This window comes from Lepisosteus oculatus, chromosome 12, assembly GCF_040954835.1.
Source record: "Lepisosteus oculatus isolate fLepOcu1 chromosome 12, fLepOcu1.hap2, whole genome shotgun sequence".
Lineage (NCBI taxonomy): Eukaryota > Metazoa > Chordata > Actinopteri > Semionotiformes > Lepisosteidae > Lepisosteus > Lepisosteus oculatus.
This window is the reverse complement of record NC_090707.1, coordinates 16,297,599-16,315,615: the sequence shown is the minus strand read 5'-3', so window position 1 is coordinate 16,315,615 and position 18,017 is coordinate 16,297,599. Positions and strand designations below refer to the sequence as shown.

Sequence of the window (18,017 nt, the reverse complement as noted above, 5' to 3'; positions counted from 1 at the left end):
CTATGGTTTGACATGCCTACGAGAGTTGCCTTATTCGTTTCCGAGTGACAAGTTCAAAGCATGGCGGCACCCAGGTCTGGATGTAGGGCATTGCAGGCATGTTATTCATTCATATTTTTTAACCAAACCATTCAGTTTTGTCTTGCTTTTCCTTCACTCCGCGATTTTTGGGGTAAATGACGAGATTTGTACCCAGGGTTTTAACTACATTGTTTACAATTTTGAATGAGCAGGGTGAGTAAATGATTCGTGGAGTAATAACTTATATGTTGTTTTAAAACAACAACAACAACAACAACAACAAAAGATTCACCTACCAGCCTATTCTGATTGCAGTGATAAATTAAATGTCAGATTACCAAAATTGCCATATGTGAGACCCATAGTCTCAGATTGGTTTTACTAAGAAATTGGGTAGTGTTACTTCAGGCTTGCACATTGTTCGTATTAACTGTTCTTGTGCTCCGGATGGTTACGTTAAACGCAATTAAGGTGGAATTCGCATTTTAGTGATTAGTTAATATCAATTATGCCACAGAAGAAGGTATCAAATTTATGAAAATGTTACTATAATTTGGTTTGCCAAGGAGAAACCGACCGGCGCCAGGGGGCGTGGTCGTAACAAACCACTTCGCCACAATTATGAAACCGAATTTGACTTCTTATACTGTAACATCAAAACAAGTATACAGTATATGTACAATACACAGAACAGTACACAGAACATCGTCAGGGGTACAAAATACAGATGCGTTTTACTAAAAAAAAAGATCAAATGAAGTAAATAAAACGGAGGTACGCACAGATTTCATGTTCTTAAATTTAGAAATAGTCTGAAGATACTGTATGCCCTCCACAGATGCCTTTCTGTATGTTTGAGCTGCTCAAATGTGGGTCTCTTCCCACAACATTTCGTTTCCAAATGTGTCTTCATGGAGTTTGCCGATTTAAGGGTTTACCATTGACTACAGAAGTATGTCTCCTCTGTCTGTCTGTGCTAGTTCCATAGTGGTACATGGAACTTGGAGATTTCAATATACTATGAAACACTTCCATACACAGAAGGCTAACAATTATAATACTCCTTTTTACAGATTGCAGGGATTCTCTGCCTAGAAAACAAAACATTTTTTTTCTATTCCTATCTAAATGCGTTATTAAAATATAGTATATGTTGGCAACTCTATCACAGTGCAGTTAACAACTGGCAAGCCATTAAAGCTTTGCAGGAATGAGCTTGGTCAGTACCTGGATGGGAGACCTCCTGGGAAAGCTAGGTTGCTGCTGGAAAGAGGTGTCAGTGGGACCAGTAGGGGGCGTTCACCCTGTGTGAGTCCTGATGCCCAGTATAGTGACGGGGACACAAACCGTAAAAAAAGGCAACAAGGTGTTACCCTGGTGTCCTGGCAAAATTTTTCCCTGGCCAATTACCTGTAAAGCGCATTGAGTGAAGTGTAAGGAATTATTATTATTATTATTATTATTATTATTATTATTATTATTATTATTATTATTATTATTATTAAAATGAAACTCTAAAAACTTTAATGCAATGCAGGCCAATCAGAACACCACAATGCATGATAAATAATGGTTTGTACAAATTACAACATGCATTAACTGGTACACTTTGGCCTTATTATTTCTTGTTTTTAACTTGAGATGTTGACATTCTGTATGATGGTTAGATAATCTGGGCCAGGAATCAAATCTGGGCAGCTAGCATTTCAGGCGATTTTATTAAAGCATTTCTAATAGCCCCACACTGCTTGGCCCGCTGTAGCTTTTTAAGAGGGCAGTTGTTCATAATTTCAGCTCTATGTACAGTACAGTTAAAGTAAGGACAAGTCATTATTCTGAGTATCAAACTACTGACATGTTTGATTAGATTTCATAAACATGGTTATTTTAATGTTTTACATAAACTAATATCGTAAAGCATTCAGCAAAGGTCTAGCCAGAGAACAAACCATTGGCACCATCCATTCATTTTCAAACTGCTTCATCCAGTTCAGGGTTACAGTGGAGTTGGTACTGTATCTATCCCAGCAAGCAATGGGGGCAAGGCAAAATGCGAGTCCATCATAGGGCAGACAGGTACTCCAGGACCAATTTTCCCAGATGCCAGTTGATGTACTAGTATGTCTTTTAGACTGTGGGAGGAAACCAGAGCACCCAGAAGGAAACCTATACAAATGCACCGAGAACCTACAAATTCCAAGTAGAAAACGTCTCAGGATTTGAACCCAGGGCCCCAAGCACTGCAAGGCAGCAGTGCTAACTACTGTGTCACTGTGGAACCATTCTTCGCTAATTTCTAAGATTTTAAGATCATGTGGAGCATAGCTGCAGTTTACACATCTACTGTATACTGAGTGTTTATTTGTTTGATTTTAGTACTGAATTTGAAAAGAAATTCTAGTTTTTTAGAAAAAACAGGTTTTAAGGGTATTTGAATAAGCATGATTAAAGATAATTTTGAGATTGTTTACATTCTATAACACCAGTAATTTAACAAATTGATTTATTCAATTCCCAGAATTTTTTGATTCTGTGTCTTTTCCATTTCAAGTAATAAAATAAGTTCACAGCAGTTTACTGCAGTTGTGGTAAACTTTTGCCTTGTATTAGTCACAGCCATTTTCCTTTTTCCTTTTTATCTTCTTCTTTACTTGAACTTTGCTGTCAGAATTTGTAAAAGAGCTACTTCAGAGAAGGATTAATGATGTAGGGCCCCCAGTTCTGTACCTCATGGAACAGGCAATTGAATATGTCTTTGGGGAGTGGGAGGTATCTATTGTACTTTAAAAAAAGCCCTCATGAACACAGGGAGAACTTACAGGCTCCATACGGAAGGTCGCCCATCCCAGAATTGAACCCCACACACTACAGCTGTGAGGCAGAAGTACTAGCTTCCATAGGACCTTGCTGCCCTTGTTTTTAATTATTTACCTGTTTAATATCCAATTACATACACAGTTCTTTCTACAGTTACAAGGAAATGTATTCTTACAGCTACATGCTTCTGTATACTGGAGACAAACACATAAAGGTTAATTCCATGCGTAACAGTAAAAATAAAATTATAGTTTGGCAGTAGAGCCTTCTTCAAGTGGATCCACAATGGTTTTGCTTTGCTACTTTTGTTTTTCATTTTTTGTGGCGGAATGGCCCTCTTTAAGTTCCCTTGCAGCGTGCATGATGAGAAAGCACCAAATTCCAACCTCCTTTGCAATGTGTTCTTGTGTATGGAAATAAAAATGTGATGATAACCACTTGGTTTTATCGTTTAGTTGTTCAAATGGGATAATGTAACAGTGGACATGAAGTCTGGAGCAGGCATTGAACCTGGGTGGCTGAGATGCCCACACCTCCTGCACTTGTGAATGTCTTGCATGAGGTTAGACGATCACGCCAGTGAGAAGACTGTTGTTTTTCACAGAATTCTAAAAGATGGCGTTAGATGTTCAAGCAATGGAGGTGATTCTGTGGCCAGTTTGCTTTTGGCATCTGAACAAGCAAGCAAGCAAACTTCCTCTTCCTGCTTGTTGCCTTTAGTCTCTCACCTACTATGTGAGGTTCTCTGTGAGACAAAGACAGTTTAACCTCTGGACAGGTTCTCAGGAAGGTTTTAGGTTTAGCTATCTAAATTGGCTTCTCAGATCTACGGAATAGTGGCTATCTAGGATTATAGATGTCAGTCATAGGTTGTGAAACTCATTACAAATACTTGTAACTGGTAAGGGGCTAATATGTCCATGTTAAAAGGCAGAACACACAAATTCGTTCAGGGATAAATCAATATTTAGTCAGCAGGACAGGACGGTGAGATCTAATCGAAAGCCCCAACTCCAAGGGCTGAAAACAAACAGGGTTGTTGTGTGACTTTTCCATTTTACTCCCTTGCCATAGAAATCTAACAGTTTCTGGTTCAGAAGTAAAGTTTGACTAAACCAAAACTGAAAACCCCAGCTGGCTGTTGGCATCTGCACTGTTCTGCATTAAAGGTGACTAGTTTGAAGAAGGCGAAAGTGATTAACATTGCTGCCCAGCAGCTTGCGCAGAATTCCAGGGGGTGCTGTCTGTGTGGAGTTTGCAGGTTCTCCTTGTGTTTGCATGCGTTTCCTCCAGGGGGCTCTGGTTTCCTCCCACAGTCCAAAAACATACTGGTAGGTTAACTGGCATCTGGGAAAATTGCCCATGGTGTGTGTGATTATGTGTACTTGTGTTTGTGTCTGTGTGTGCCCTGAGACGGCATGGCCTCGTGCCCGTTGCTTGCCAGGATAGGCTTTGGCATCTCTGTGACCCTGAATGGGATAAAGTACTTAGAAGATAGATCAATGGATGGATGAAAATAATAAATCTGAAACAAGCTGCGTCGAGAAGTTGTCACTGATGGGTTTTTTCCTTCTGAAGGGAGTGAGTATGAGAGGCGTGTGTGGTCTCTTCCTGTCACTCTGGAAGAAGACAGGGACACACTGCAGAAGGAGGATAACTAGCAGACCCCCTGTTCCTCTTGGAGGAAGGATATTAACCAACCCTGATGATGTCTTCCAACATAACACGTGGTATGGCACCATCGATTTTGCCTAAAAATGTTATTATTCAAGTATCCTCAGAAGACGGAACTTGCACACAGAGAAAAACATTCCAAAACCAGATACAACAAAATAGTTTTATATGTATTTACGAATTGTACTTTTGCTAGAATTAAATCCTGTGATGAACTAAACTGTTGTGCCAGTAACAATGTTGCTGATGGGTCTATTGGACTGTACTGTGCTGGATAGCATGAAATGTATCAGCGTCAGCTTAATAATTTGTGTTACAGTGTTTTTAATAGTTATTTGCACAGGTCAAGGAAATTGTGTTCTGATTGGTGTTGTTTTCAATCAGAAGTAACATGAGTAAATGTTTCAATGAAAGATTCCAAGGCTGTTTAGTTTGAGACCTCAGCTTTGAGGCCACTGAAGACTGTATTCTGAGTAAAAAGGAAATTGAAGATGCTTCTTGCTTCCAAAAGTACTGCAGTGTTTTTCTGTTTCTCATACTTCTTTGTTGATGGATGATAAATGGTTTTCAAACCTACTTACATTGTAGTAATTTAACCTAATGCATGAGTTAGGGAAAACCATTACCAAGAAGATGGAATGGATTTTTAAAGCATCTACAGTAAAGTGCATATCTCAGTATTGTTTGACTTAATGTTGCTTGTTAAAAATATACCAAAATATATATTTTTTCCACAAATATCTTGAGAGGGTCAGGTTGATTTTCGCAGGGATCATGTTCAGTGGTCAGAGGAAGAAAAAGAACATGCAAGAAAGAAAGCTGAAGAAAATTCAATTGTACAAGTTCCTGTCGAGGAGCAGGGTAAGCAGACAGCTTCTCTCAGACCAGCAAAGATTCTTTTTGAATCATTCGCAAAACTCTCAGCATACAGTAAGCTGCCTAATGAACATTGTTTTATAACATGTTGTTAAAACATAGTTTCTTAATACCATGTTTTAATGCGTACAAAAGAAAACAGGAGATGCTGTTTCTCATAAAACAAGATTGAACACTATTATGTGTAGCAATACAATGGGTACTCTTTTTGTTTTGGCAGTAGTAATCCGATCAAAGAGCATAATAATTGTAGGTAAACAACCAAGAACTATTAATATGCGTGAGACGGATCTACCTGAAGCCTTTTAAGATTTCTCAGGTGTTTTTATTTCTTCTTCAACCAGTAAAATACGACAAAGATGCTTCCGGATACTGGGATGGATTTTATAAGACCCATCAGAACAAGTTTTTCAAAGATAGGAACTGGCTGTTCCAGGAGTTTCCGGAGATTCTGTCGGCAAGGACTAGCTGCGCTGAGGATTTAGCAGCTCCTCTTGCTGGATCGCACTTGTCCGGCGCCAGCCGGGGAGAAGTGGTTTCTGCGCTAGGCCGTGCACATACAGCACACGGGGGAGGTGAGAACCGTCACTTGTGTCAAAGAATGGCAGTAGAACAAGAGGAAGGAAGGAGGACTGACATCTTCCCAGGACGTCATGCAACATTCAGGATCTTTGAGGTATATCAAACATTTTAGGTTCAGTAGGCAAAAAAAGACATGGGTATGCACTTAATGATGTCTGAAATGTGGTGGAAAAGTGAAGATCAACCTTGTAATGTTCAGTGTATAAGGGCACTGGAGCGTGTACAGTTATGAGGGATGACTTACATTTCTAAGTTGTTTTAGAAACGATCACAGATTTCTTTCTTGTAGGTGGGATGTGGACCTGGAAACAGTGTGTTCCCTATCTTGAATTCCATGAAGTAAGTGTGGCTAGGAAACTGCTGTATTTTAAGATATTTAATGTTGTGTTGCTTGTTGCCACTGTGGTATTTATTTAAAAGGCTACTTCACAAACTTTCAGTTTGAATTGTGTGCCAAGAAAGATGCCTAAGCTATCTGTTTATGTCCTTTTGTAGCAATATTCGTATGTGCTGTTCCTATTCTGTTTATCTTTGCTGTCTGTTTGAGTAACAAAACATCTGTTAATGTTCTTATATAAACCCCATGAGGATATTAAAACCTTCTTACCTACTGATCAGGATGCAGGCTTGTTATAGTACCTCTATTTTTTAGTTATAAAATTGCATTCTGTAGTTCTTTTTGAAAAAGCTCTGCATGTGAAAGGGTCTCATGTTGTACAGCAGGTATACCTACAGTATTATGATGATAGTGATGAAGAAATTGATTTATTTTTCCCAGAGAGAATTGTAAATGCGAGGTGTTCTTTAGCAGAAGTGACATTTATTGGCCACAAGGAGCATTTTGTCTAAGGACACTTATTCAGAGTATGAATCACACGGATAGTTTTTTTCAGAACTGTTCATCTATATTTCATATAAGAAATAATAAAATGGGCTTCAGTCAGTGTTAGTATGATATTTATTTTTACATGTAATATGACAAGGAGCTGAATACATTGCAAAACTAATTCCATGCTATTCACTCTCTTGTTAAAATTGCTGTTAAAGATATTTTAACCACTTCAAAAGGAGGTGAAGGAAATTAGCAAGCAGTGTTTTCAGAACGGATGTATGGTCAGCATGCCTAATACTGTATATATCTAACGGATATAAGTGAAGTCTTTGCTGTGTCTGGTAGAACATGCTTTTAAATGATCTAGGACACAACCAATTGATTTTTAACCTTATCAATAAAAATCATTTTGTAATGTTGAAGAACAAAACTTGATGCATTACACGTTATCAATTCCTGCAATAATCTTGGGTATTTCAATCCCACTTTATATTTCTGAGATAGGGTCTGGATTACTGTTACAGGACATTCTCTAGGATAAGCAGGCTTCTGATCATGGATAGACTGACTGTTGACATAACTTGATTGATTTCAATACAAAAATGATCTTCTCCAATATGCTTAGTTTTTTTTTGCTGTATACAGTATATGTATGCTTGTATTGCTGCTATAAGGTGATGAAAATGCATTAGTTAAGCCAGTTTGATGTTTGTAACTTTAGAAGTGATAAGAATGAATGGAGTGTGAAAAGCTTGTAGTAAGGACTGAGAGCTGTTGATCTGGACTGAGACTGACCTTTGCACAAACCCAGTTGAATTAGTTTATGAACGAATGTACTTTCATTACAACCTCTGGCTTATGTCCATTAAGTGTTTTTCTTTCAGCTGAACAGAACCATATTGAAATAGGTCTACCCCCAAAATCTTCGAATTCTGGAGACATTCAAATGTCGTTCCTTGCTATTTGCATTTTTGTTACAGCCACAAAGGGAAATAAATATTTCATAGCTAGAATACTGAATGCCCAAATGTCTGAGCTGCTCAAAATAATCTCATTAATGACTAAGACATATGGTTATTATACTGTAGCAAAAGGGAGGAAATTATCATACAAAAAAAAGTACTAACTTTGGCAGGTTATAGCAGCCATATCACCCTGCAACTTACAACTGGCAACCCACTGAAGCTAAACAGGTGTGAGCCTGGCAGAGTACAGAGACTTCCTGGGAAAAACTAAGGTTACTACTGGAAGAGGTGTTAGTGGGGCCAGTAGAGGGCGCTCACCCTGCGGTCTGTGAGGGTCCTAATGCCCCAGTATAGTGACGGGGACACTATATGTAAAAAGGCTTCGTCCTTCAGATGATACATAAAACTGAGGTCATGACTCTCTGTGGTCATTGAAAATCCCAGGGCGTTCCTCGAAAAGAGTAGGGGTGTAACCCTGGCGTCCTGGCCAAATTTCCCATTGGCCTTTACCAATCATGACTTCCTAATAATCCCCATCTATGAATTGGCTTCATTACTCTGCTCTCCTCCCCACTGATAGCTGGTGTGTGGGGAGCGTTCTGGTGCACTTTGGCTGCCGTCGCATCATCCAGGTTTGTTGCTGCACATGGTGGTGGAGGGGAGTCCTCATCACCTGTAAAGAGTGAGTGGAGTGTTCAGAAAAGCGCTATATAAGGTTAAGCAATTATTATCATTTATTATTTGATGAGTTATGTATACAATTACAGTGTTTAGATGGATGTTAAATATCCAGAAATGCTGTAGTTACATAAAAGTCAGACCAATCTGTATCACTCCTTCTGACAAAAAAGTTTAATTACTATTATCTGTTAGCAGTTAATCTTACAGCAGGTTTCGTGCATTGTTTTGAATATATTTGTACTTCATTGTTCTGCACATTTTTATTTCTCTGACACTTATTATGTAGGTAACATTTTCAAATTACGTTTAGGTCTTTCTCAAATACAACACAATATTAGCTGCATTACAAAGCATCTGTTAATAAAATGTACTGATGAAATATTAATTAATGTTAAATCTTCTTGTAATTGAAACAGCTGCCTGGCAGAGGTCCAATAATCCATCCTTAAGGCTATTAGTTTTATAGCTTTCAGCTCTTGGTAGGAAGTGCCTGTGATTATAATATTGCATATGCATTAGCCTCATTGTTTAAGAAGACTTCACAGCAAGAAAGTAAAGAAACAGTGTAATGGCAAGGGCTATGTTTTAGTTGACACATTAAGTGTTAGCATTTTAATACTAACACTTTTCGTTCGGGAACTGTCGCAGTAAATATTGCAGGCAGAGAAGCACATTTCTGTAAAACCACAGCTGAGAGAGTAAAAGCCAAGTGCTTCACATTCAACTACGTGAAATATTTGGACGTTTTGTTCACCACAGGAATGATTTCTTAAGCCTTTTTGCTCACCTATGAACCCGAACTTCAGTTTTAATGTAAACCCTAGAAGTAAGCTAGGCATTTTTGTAATGTTTTTTTTTTACTGAGCCTTTTTTAAATAAAGCGAGTTCAAGCCGTTAGAGTTCCAGTGCTGTTAGATGTGATTTTAGAACTGCTTGACACTGTCCAGTTGATTTTTACCACGGGGATACAGTCAATGTGTCAATGTGAAGCAGGGTTCTGTGAATGACGTAAATAGAGATGGGACTGTTCTCCCTGCTTATCAAGAAGGTGCTGGCTCTAATTTTTTTGTGAATGAAATAGCTGACTTGTTCACTTTTTACATAACTTGGATTAGTTGCAGAGACCCAGTGCCAGGCTTTGATGTCACTGCATAGAACATTTTGTCCTGAGATCTTGGCCAGGCAGGGGACAGAATCATGTGTAGTGGGTTTTGCCTTTTTTTTTACATACACAGAGGAAGTTTTTAACCTTGACCTTCACACATAATTATAGGAACGAAACCTCAGATGAAGAACCACTTACTTAAGTCTTAAGTGCATGAGCAGAGAGCACAGGGTTTTGGTTGCAGTGGCTGAGTGGTTAGAACTGTTTAAGAATAGTGTGTGGTGAAGCACAGCCAGTACTTTGCCAGTCTTCAGTTTTTACATGGTGGTACACTGCTGCATGTTCGTGATTGTGCGAAGGGTAAAAGAAAAAACATCAAGGAAAGCAATATGATTTATTGAATGCCAGAATAAGCATTTTTGTCTTCGTTTTGTCTTAGGATAGTTCTTGGAAAAATAAGTTTCCAAAGAGGTTGTGATAAACCGTCTATCGTTATATTATGCTATACTTTGGGAACATCTTAGTGTACAGTATATAGCTGCAGAAATCTCCCTTCTTGCTAAACACAGACATGATTGTGTCTTTCATGTCTAATTCCTTATAAAAAATCCACTCAATATCAAAGCAATGACATATAAAGCAAGTAATATTTATTTTCTTCTCACTGACATTACTGCTATTAATATCTAACTCCATAAGAAGTAAAATACTGTTCTAAACTTTGCTGAGCCCAGCACAGATGTATATTATATCCATGAGCTTTTGTTAATTTATTTTTCCTAGAGACACAGGAGCATTCCTGTACTGCTGTGATTTCTCATCCCATGCTGTCAAGCTGGTAAAGGTAAGTGCTGATGCAGTGTCAAACATCTCTCGTAATAGTAGCGTATAAAATCGAAATGACTATTTTCCTGTCGAAGACCTATAGTTTCTTTAGTTTATCGTGTCCGGGCTACGCTTTCGAGTGAAGCTTAGATCATATGTTTGAAGTATCTGATGTGCACTATCTCTCTCTCTCGTTGATTTAAGCTCCTGGTTGATGTCAAATTGTGCTTTTCTGGACTCTCCTGTGTTTAGTACAGATGAAAGCAAAGTTTGGAATTGTTTCTTAATTTAAAATGATTGGGAAAGAACGAACAAAATTAATTCTTTGTCAAGGTAAAAGGCTACTTTCTGCACTGCGTGATACACATCTGTCAGGATTAACACCTAATAAAACAGTTCAGTAGATTAGCATACATTTCTGTGTAAAGGAAATATGTTAATTGCGAACAATACAAGATGTCTTAAGATATTTGCTCAGCAGTATGTTCACAAAACATTTAAAGAATATTTTTGCTGTGTAAAATATGATGAATGTAAACTTGTATTACATGCACATCATTTTTTTGTGGGCTCCTTGCCTTATTTCCTTTATTCCTACAAATACGTCTTTCATTAAGTATTACTGCCTTAAATTGAGGCATAACACTCATTGCAGACATTAACTCAATTGTCAGTACATTCGTCTGTATCATCGAAAGTTACAAAATATAGTACATTACCATTTGTAGAAAAAAGTAGCATAAATTTAGAATATCCCATATCTCATTTTGTTCAAGCAAAATAACATTTCAGCCTTTTTAAGGTTCAGAGTAATTTGATAAAGACATGCTTATTCTTATTATTCTTGCTTATCGAGACACTTTTACAGGCAGCCATTTTCAAGATACAATCATTCAGACAGAATGCCAGAATGAGTGCAGCCTTTGGTGTTGGTTAAGCCTCACAATGTCAGCTGTGAGAACCTTTTTCTGTGTTGAACACGTTTTGTTGTGCACTGTTTCTTTTTTAGATTGTGCACTCATTTTTGTGTTGTGCAGGCTTTGCATTTTAGTTTTTGTTTGTGTTGTGTCACTTTTTTGGTTGTGCTCTCGTTTTTTGTTTGTGTGTTTTGCACGTCTGGGCCACCGCGCTTTAGTTACTTTGGAGGACCCTGAACTGCTGTGCAACTAGCATGCAATCTTATTAACTGCAGCAAAGATTTTCTAAAAAGTAGTTCTTCGGAAGAATCTTTAGATTTTTGCCGTAGCCTGTGGGAGGAAAAAAAAGAGATGTAATATTTATGTAATATTGTAAGACGTAATATTCTTTTTGCATCAGAAGCGCGGGGGGGCGTGTATAGATATATGATGGGATTTTTCATGCTCCAGAAGTAGCTGAACACAGGAATAACCTGCTCCAAACACTTTAAAACACCAGGTAATGGGACCCAGCTAATAAAGCTCGACGCAGGCCCTGAAGTTCTCAGTCCAACACAGAGTGTAATCTACAGTACATTTTAATACCTCCTTGATAGCGGTATGTAGGTTTATACTCCAGATTTCCGATTTTGCATGTGTCCATCTTGAGTCACTTTGCCACCAAGCGTGTTAAGACTGTCAAAATGGATGCCAGCACCTTCCCTGGTTCCTTGTCTCACAGACATCTGATGCTCCTGGAAAGTTCAGCCCTTTGATCAAATGACAGCAGCAGGCAAGCCAACGGTCTTAATTATGTGTATCACATTAATATACTGTGTCTCAGTGGTACAGAGGGCTCATGCACAGAACTGACAGTTTAGTACAAAGATGTGGCTAAAATCAGAGGTCCTACTAGGAAAGCCTATGTATGTAATTCATAACGTAGCTGTTGTGGTGCTTTGCTCCCATGTAGGAACCCATGGACTGGAAAAGGGTACAGTAGGTGATTGTTAGAAATTTCAGCTTTATGTGTTTTAATTTACTAGTTCCTTTTTTATCTGCTTGCAGTTAGTAACCTAATTATTCTTTCTATTTGTGTCCTATATGGAGAGTGCCCATAACAGAAGCAAGGTGAAACTAAACACAGATTAATCTCTGTCAGTTTGCAAACCATTTGTGTTCATACATGTGATATTTTAGTGAATTAAGCTTTGGTATCTAAAGTAGGGTTTAGTGTAAAAAGTGTTAATTTGTGTTTTAATCTAGATTTTTTTAGTATTTTTTCATTGCGATACCAGGCAATTTGGAATCGCCAGTTGTGCCTTTGTGTAGTGGCTAACAGTAACGATCTCTGTGGCCACAAAACGAGAATGACTGCAAAATGAAGGAGCTACGAAATTAAATTTGCTGATGTTTATTAAACTTAATTTTTAGAACATGGCCTGTTTTAACAGAGTGTAGAAATGCCTGTTTCTTACTGTAAATTTTAAATAGTCCCCAAAGATTACCTCTTTAAATGAAGTAAACATAATGAGCAGTATTGTGCTGCTCATTGCAATTACTCAGGTTCTGTCTGATATGAAATTGACAGCGTTGAACCAAAGAAGTGCCAGTGCAACCATCAGTTTGTGCCTAATATGTTCAGTACTGAAGATTTACCATCGTGATTTACTGTTATGTTTTGAATAGGACTGACTTGGATGATGTCTTTCTGGGTATATAGCTCAGGGTTTCCATAGAAACACTACTTATGACTTAAAATCAGGTTATCTGTCTGCAGGTGCATGCAAGTGTTTTCATTTAAAAAAAACAACAACAAACTGAATTTGGCTTTTGATGTAATCTCGCCGAACAGCTGAATTGAGATGGAAGCAACATACCAAACCTTTTACCCCAAAACCGCAGTGGCAATTTATGTTTCTTAAAGGAGAGTAACACATATTTTTCATAGAAAATATGAAATATTCAACTTTGGATTTTTATTCAGGGCTCTAGCATAATTTATTTATGTTCTATGTGTCTTCAGGAAGCACTGAGTCTGTGACATTTAAATAAGTGGTTTGTGTAGTACCTTCGGCACGTTCTATGTTCACTGTACAGTATTTCTGTGCTCTGATTTTGTGCGATTTGATGTTAAATAATGCACCTTTTTTTACTGAAGTACATATGCGCTATGTAATTATGTAACCAAAAAGCAACAAAGATATTACCACAAGCAATGGGTTTAAGTAAGAGTTGGATCCCTGCATTTACGTTTATGGTGAAATAGAACACAGTCTCATGTTAATTGTCCTTTGCGGATTACTCACCTGAGATCATTTTTCTAGTTTGGGCACGGTAAAATAAGGTATGATAAAAGAACATTGTGCAGTTTTCTGATATGTTGCTGGTCGCCGTTTTCTCTGTGCAGGCTCACCCAAGATACTGCCCTGCTCAGTGTCACGTCTTTGTCCATGATGTCTGCGATGAAACCGCCACCTTCCCATTTCCACCCAAGAGCTTAGACATCATTCTTGTCGTCTTTGTGCTGTCGTCCATTCACCCTGAGCGGTAGGTCAAAGTCAGAGGGCAAGGGAAAAAAGCATTCAGTCTCATTCATCACCAGGCATCTCCCAGCATTCTCATCAGTTATATATCCATTCCATTATTCTGATTTAAAACACTGCCTGCTTGTTTTCAAGTCATGTGCAAAATGTGCATTGAAAGACATGCACTCTATCGTCACATGCTATTTTTTAAATGCAACATTATAAGAACCGTTGAACAAAATTGAGAGAAAATTCTGCTGCTCAGTGGGGCAATGCTTGGGGTGTGCTTTGAGACAAAATTGGCTGAAGTTTGGAAATGCCTGTATGGTCGTGTTGTTGTTGTGCATGACATTTCTGTATGTTTAATTCCAGATGATGATAATTTTCGTTAGACCCAAACAGGGCAAAGAGTTCAATGTGGACAATGGGCAGGAATATAGCAGTAGTATACAATCACAGGGAGGCTCAAAGTGTATGATGCATGTTGTGTTTTTACAAAATACTGGATTACCAAAAGTTTAACGTGCGGATTATGAATCATAAAATAAAGTACGCCTATTTACTTATGAATTGATAGATATTGCTGGTGGGTGTTACTGTTTTCAAAGAACTGGTAGTCAAATGAAGTCAGAGAACAAAGCCTCTTGCTGAAAGAGCTTAGTCTGCTGCTCTTTGTAACAAGCAGTGACATTTCACTACATCAGGAGCCTGTAGTAGATATCAGCTGATTAGAATTCAGGGTGCGGATTGGCTGCCAGCCAAATCTCACAGCAGGCAGTAATAGATTTTTCGCTATTCTATTTTGATGTGTTTTTTTTCTTTGTACAGATCTTAAAATGGACTGGCCAGAAATGAGCAATTTCAATTTACTGTATCAGTTTTTGCACTAAATGTGTAAACAAAGCAATTGTTTTGTATACATTGGTTGCATAAGAAAGTTTATCTTACTGTATATATTATATGGCATTGTCAAATGCATTGTACATATCTACTTAGCAATGTCTTATTGATTCTAAATGAAGGAAGCATCGCATAATTTGTGCACCCAGAATAGTCTGACTGCTCTTTTTATGATTAGTCTTCTTATGTACTGTTCACTTTCAATACGATGAAATGTGCTTGGAATGATCCACCTATTATGGGTATGTGTTGTAATCAGTTATCTGAGGAAAGCTACCCACATTGATGTTGTACGCACTTAATAGACAAACCTTGACCACTAGATTGGAACCTTAAGGCTTCTTGCAGTGTTTTAGGTGCAGCTCATAATACCTAGAAATGTGTCTGCTCATGTTGAGTTCAAAATGATGTCATTGTGTGCAGACAAAGGAAAGAAGACTTCCTAGTCGTCTTTGAGAAATTGTGCCGCTGTCTTGCGCAAACGTGCCTATACTTTTAAGGTGAATCTTTCTATTGTGTGCTGAGGTTTCCTGCATTTGCACAATTTGCTAGCAGCACCGGACTGTGGGAGCCTGTTGAATGCATGGTTGAAAAAAATGGTTTGTTTGTTTACGTACTTGTGCTTTAACTAGGATATTCTTCACTTCATTTTTTAAGTTGTTTTTTTTTTCTCGATCATTGCTGCTGTAATACAAAATTAGTTGTGTGTTTTTTCTCCTTACAGAATGCAAGGAGTTGTAAAGAGATTGACCCAGTTCCTGAAGCCCGGGGGGGTGTTCTTATTCCGAGATTATGGCAGATACGATATGTCACAACTTCGATTTAAGCAAGGTGCTCCTGTGGTTCCTCGTTGCGTTCCTCAGTTAATTTGTCAGTGTGTTTAAATTAGAAGATTACTGCTTTTCAGTTAAGCACCATGCTTTTACGTGCATCACCTTTGCCATTGTGACCTGAACAAAACTTTGAAAATCCATTGGCTTTTGTTTTGTTTTTTTTCTGGTGTGAAAAAAAAACAAAGACTGGGATCGCCCACCCACATCAGTTAACAACAGACCAACACAGCCTATTGATACTGCCATCCTGAGTTCTCATTTCTGCCTTATCAGTTGGTAAAATATTTTTCCTTATCGCATGCACATACAACATCACAAGAAGAGGAACAGTCAAGTGTTACTTTCTTTGTATTTTAATGGTTGATCCCTTGCTTGTATTGTGAGTATAATCATCACCAGAAGTACCACTAAATAACATTCAAGTCTTTTAATGTCCCATTGGGCACTGTGTATTCTAGCTTTCTCTTATCCAATTGTTTTACAATAATTCTACACAATAAGAAAAACACTAGTCAAACACTTTCCTCACACTTTCAGGATTGGCTGCTCCAAAGCAGTTTTTTAACATCATTGTCTTAATGGCATGCATTATACTTCCATGACAAATATTAGAAATTTATTTCTAGTCTATAATTTTTGCACAAAATGCACACCCTCAGAAGAAAAAATGCTGGAAAATGAATGTCATATATTTGGGGGGTTTATTACATGTTGTGGTTACTGGAAAATATCTTATTGTTATTATTCTGTGTAGTTAACCCATTGGGTTTTTCATCTAAATCTCAGTGTTATTTTTGCGTCTATGTTGTGATGTGGTATTTTTACAGCTCAGTCGAACTAACACGGCTATCTTGATCATTTCCCAGGCCGTTGCCTGTCTGAAAACTTCTATGCCAGAGGAGATGGTACCTGTGTCTACTTTTTTACAAGAGGTGACATGCATATGGACCTTAACAACAGTTGATGCTTTTGCACTGTTTGGAAAATGTTTGCGGCTTCTTTTTTTAAAAAAAAAAACAAGAACAAAAAGTTGTCAAAACTTCAAATATGCTTAAGTGGTATAGAAAACCAGCTCAGTAGGACCGCAGCTGCACGATGACAGACTAGACATGACTAGAAAGGATCACAGAGTGTTCTGTTCCTGTGTGTCAGATGTTTTGCAAACAGACGGTTTGACTTGTGGCAAGAGCTTTTGAATGGGTGAAGGCTAATGTGCTGCTTTTGTGCTCGTCTCCTGCAACAGATGAAGTCCACCATTTGTTTGTGAGTGCTGGTTTACAAGAAATCCAGAACCTGGAAGACAGGAGGCTCCAGGTGAACAGGAAGAAAGGAGTGGTAATGCGCCGCGTTTGGGTGCAAAGCAAGTATCAGAAGCCATGGGATACTGACGTTTGACAAAGCAACTCACCGGCTATGAGCCCTGCATTGGACAGCAAGATGCTGACATCAGCACGGATTGAGTTCTGCAGGTCTCTTACAGCATCATTCAGATTTCTGTGGATGTGATAAGCACTTATCGAAACAAGCAGAATCAGATGTGGCAGAAACTGTTGACAGGGCATCCAAGCATGATAAAGTGTGCATGTCCAAAGAACAGGAGTTGCCAATGGCCTGTTTCCACTGCACCCTCATGTTTCCTATTTCTCTTGCGTCACTCATTTTAAAAGAGCTTTTAATCAAGACTAATAGTTTGAGAGAAGAATGTGCAAAACTGATATTATTCATAAGGAAATGATTTTATTATATTTGCGTCTGGAAACCTGGAATATGTTACTGGCTGTGAGACAAGACATAAATAAAAAGCGAATCAGATCGAAATAATATGCCAGCTTTCTGAAGAATGCAAAAGGTTTCCCTTGATACGCAATTCATGATCATAAAAGCCTTAAATGAACCTGCAAATATAAGAATGGATGCCATTCTGTCTGCTATACTAAAATGTTGTCCATCTCTTTCTTGGAGGACCCGACAGTCTGGTCCTCAACCTTATGTTCCAGACAACCATCACTCTTTATGTAAAGAAGTGTTGCCTATTTTCCATCCTAAATAAATTCCCTTTGTTGCCATGTTTCCTTGGTTTTTTACTGAAGATGTCAAACTGGGTTGACCCTTTCTGTAGACCTTAGAATGTATATGTTTCAGCTTATTCTTTTAATGTACAGTACATTTCTGTAGCTTGGCATTGTTCCCATCTTTTTATAGAGATTCTAACATGCACTAACATACTACATACTGTACATCTAGACTGTACAGACAGTCTTATTAATCTTCTCAGTTTTTTGTAATCAGTGATGGAATTTTTTACTTATTCAAATGTTTATCTTTCACATTAGTAAGTAATCATTGTTATTTTAAGTACTTTACATTTTCCAAAAGATCATTAATGAGTGTTTAAATTTGAACTTCATAGCCATTTAAAGACAATTAAAGTGAAAACAGATGAGGTCATGATACAGTGAGATGTTAATTCACCAGTTGAAGT

General features: G+C 38.0%; 1 protein-coding gene across 2 annotated transcripts; it reads left to right on the top strand.

The window, feature by feature from the left end:
• Positions 1 to 54: 54 nt before the first annotated feature.
• On the top strand, positions 55 to 17,603 carry mettl8 (methyltransferase 8, methylcytidine). 2 transcript variants are annotated; one of them, XR_011191289.1, is made up of 11 exons: positions 55 to 234; positions 4,417 to 4,568; positions 5,282 to 5,373; positions 5,733 to 6,064; positions 6,260 to 6,309; positions 10,337 to 10,397; positions 13,685 to 13,824; positions 15,427 to 15,533; positions 15,721 to 15,811; positions 16,402 to 16,467; positions 16,779 to 16,865. XR_011191289.1 is itself a non-coding variant. In XM_015358838.2 (10 exons), the coding sequence occupies exons 1-10, from the start codon at positions 226 to 228 to the stop codon at positions 16,928 to 16,930; spliced, it is 1,161 nt and encodes a 386-aa protein (XP_015214324.2). In that variant the 5' UTR covers positions 55 to 225; the 3' UTR covers positions 16,931 to 17,603. The 2 variants fall into 2 exon arrangements, 1 of the variants encoding a protein (XP_015214324.2); XM_015358838.2 differs by lacking the exon at positions 15,721 to 15,811 and having other exon boundaries at positions 16,779 to 17,603.
• The last annotated feature ends 414 nt before the right edge of the window (positions 17,604 to 18,017 follow it).

Excerpts from the sequence above, each read along its gene's own strand:
- mettl8 (XM_015358838.2), top strand. Across the intron at positions 6,065-6,259 it reads CAACATTCAGGATCTTTGAG|GTGGGATGTGGACCTGGAAA; the intron begins GTATATCAAACA and ends TCTTTCTTGTAG. Across the intron at positions 13,825-15,426 it reads TCGTCCATTCACCCTGAGCG|AATGCAAGGAGTTGTAAAGA; the intron begins GTAGGTCAAAGT and ends TTCTCCTTACAG.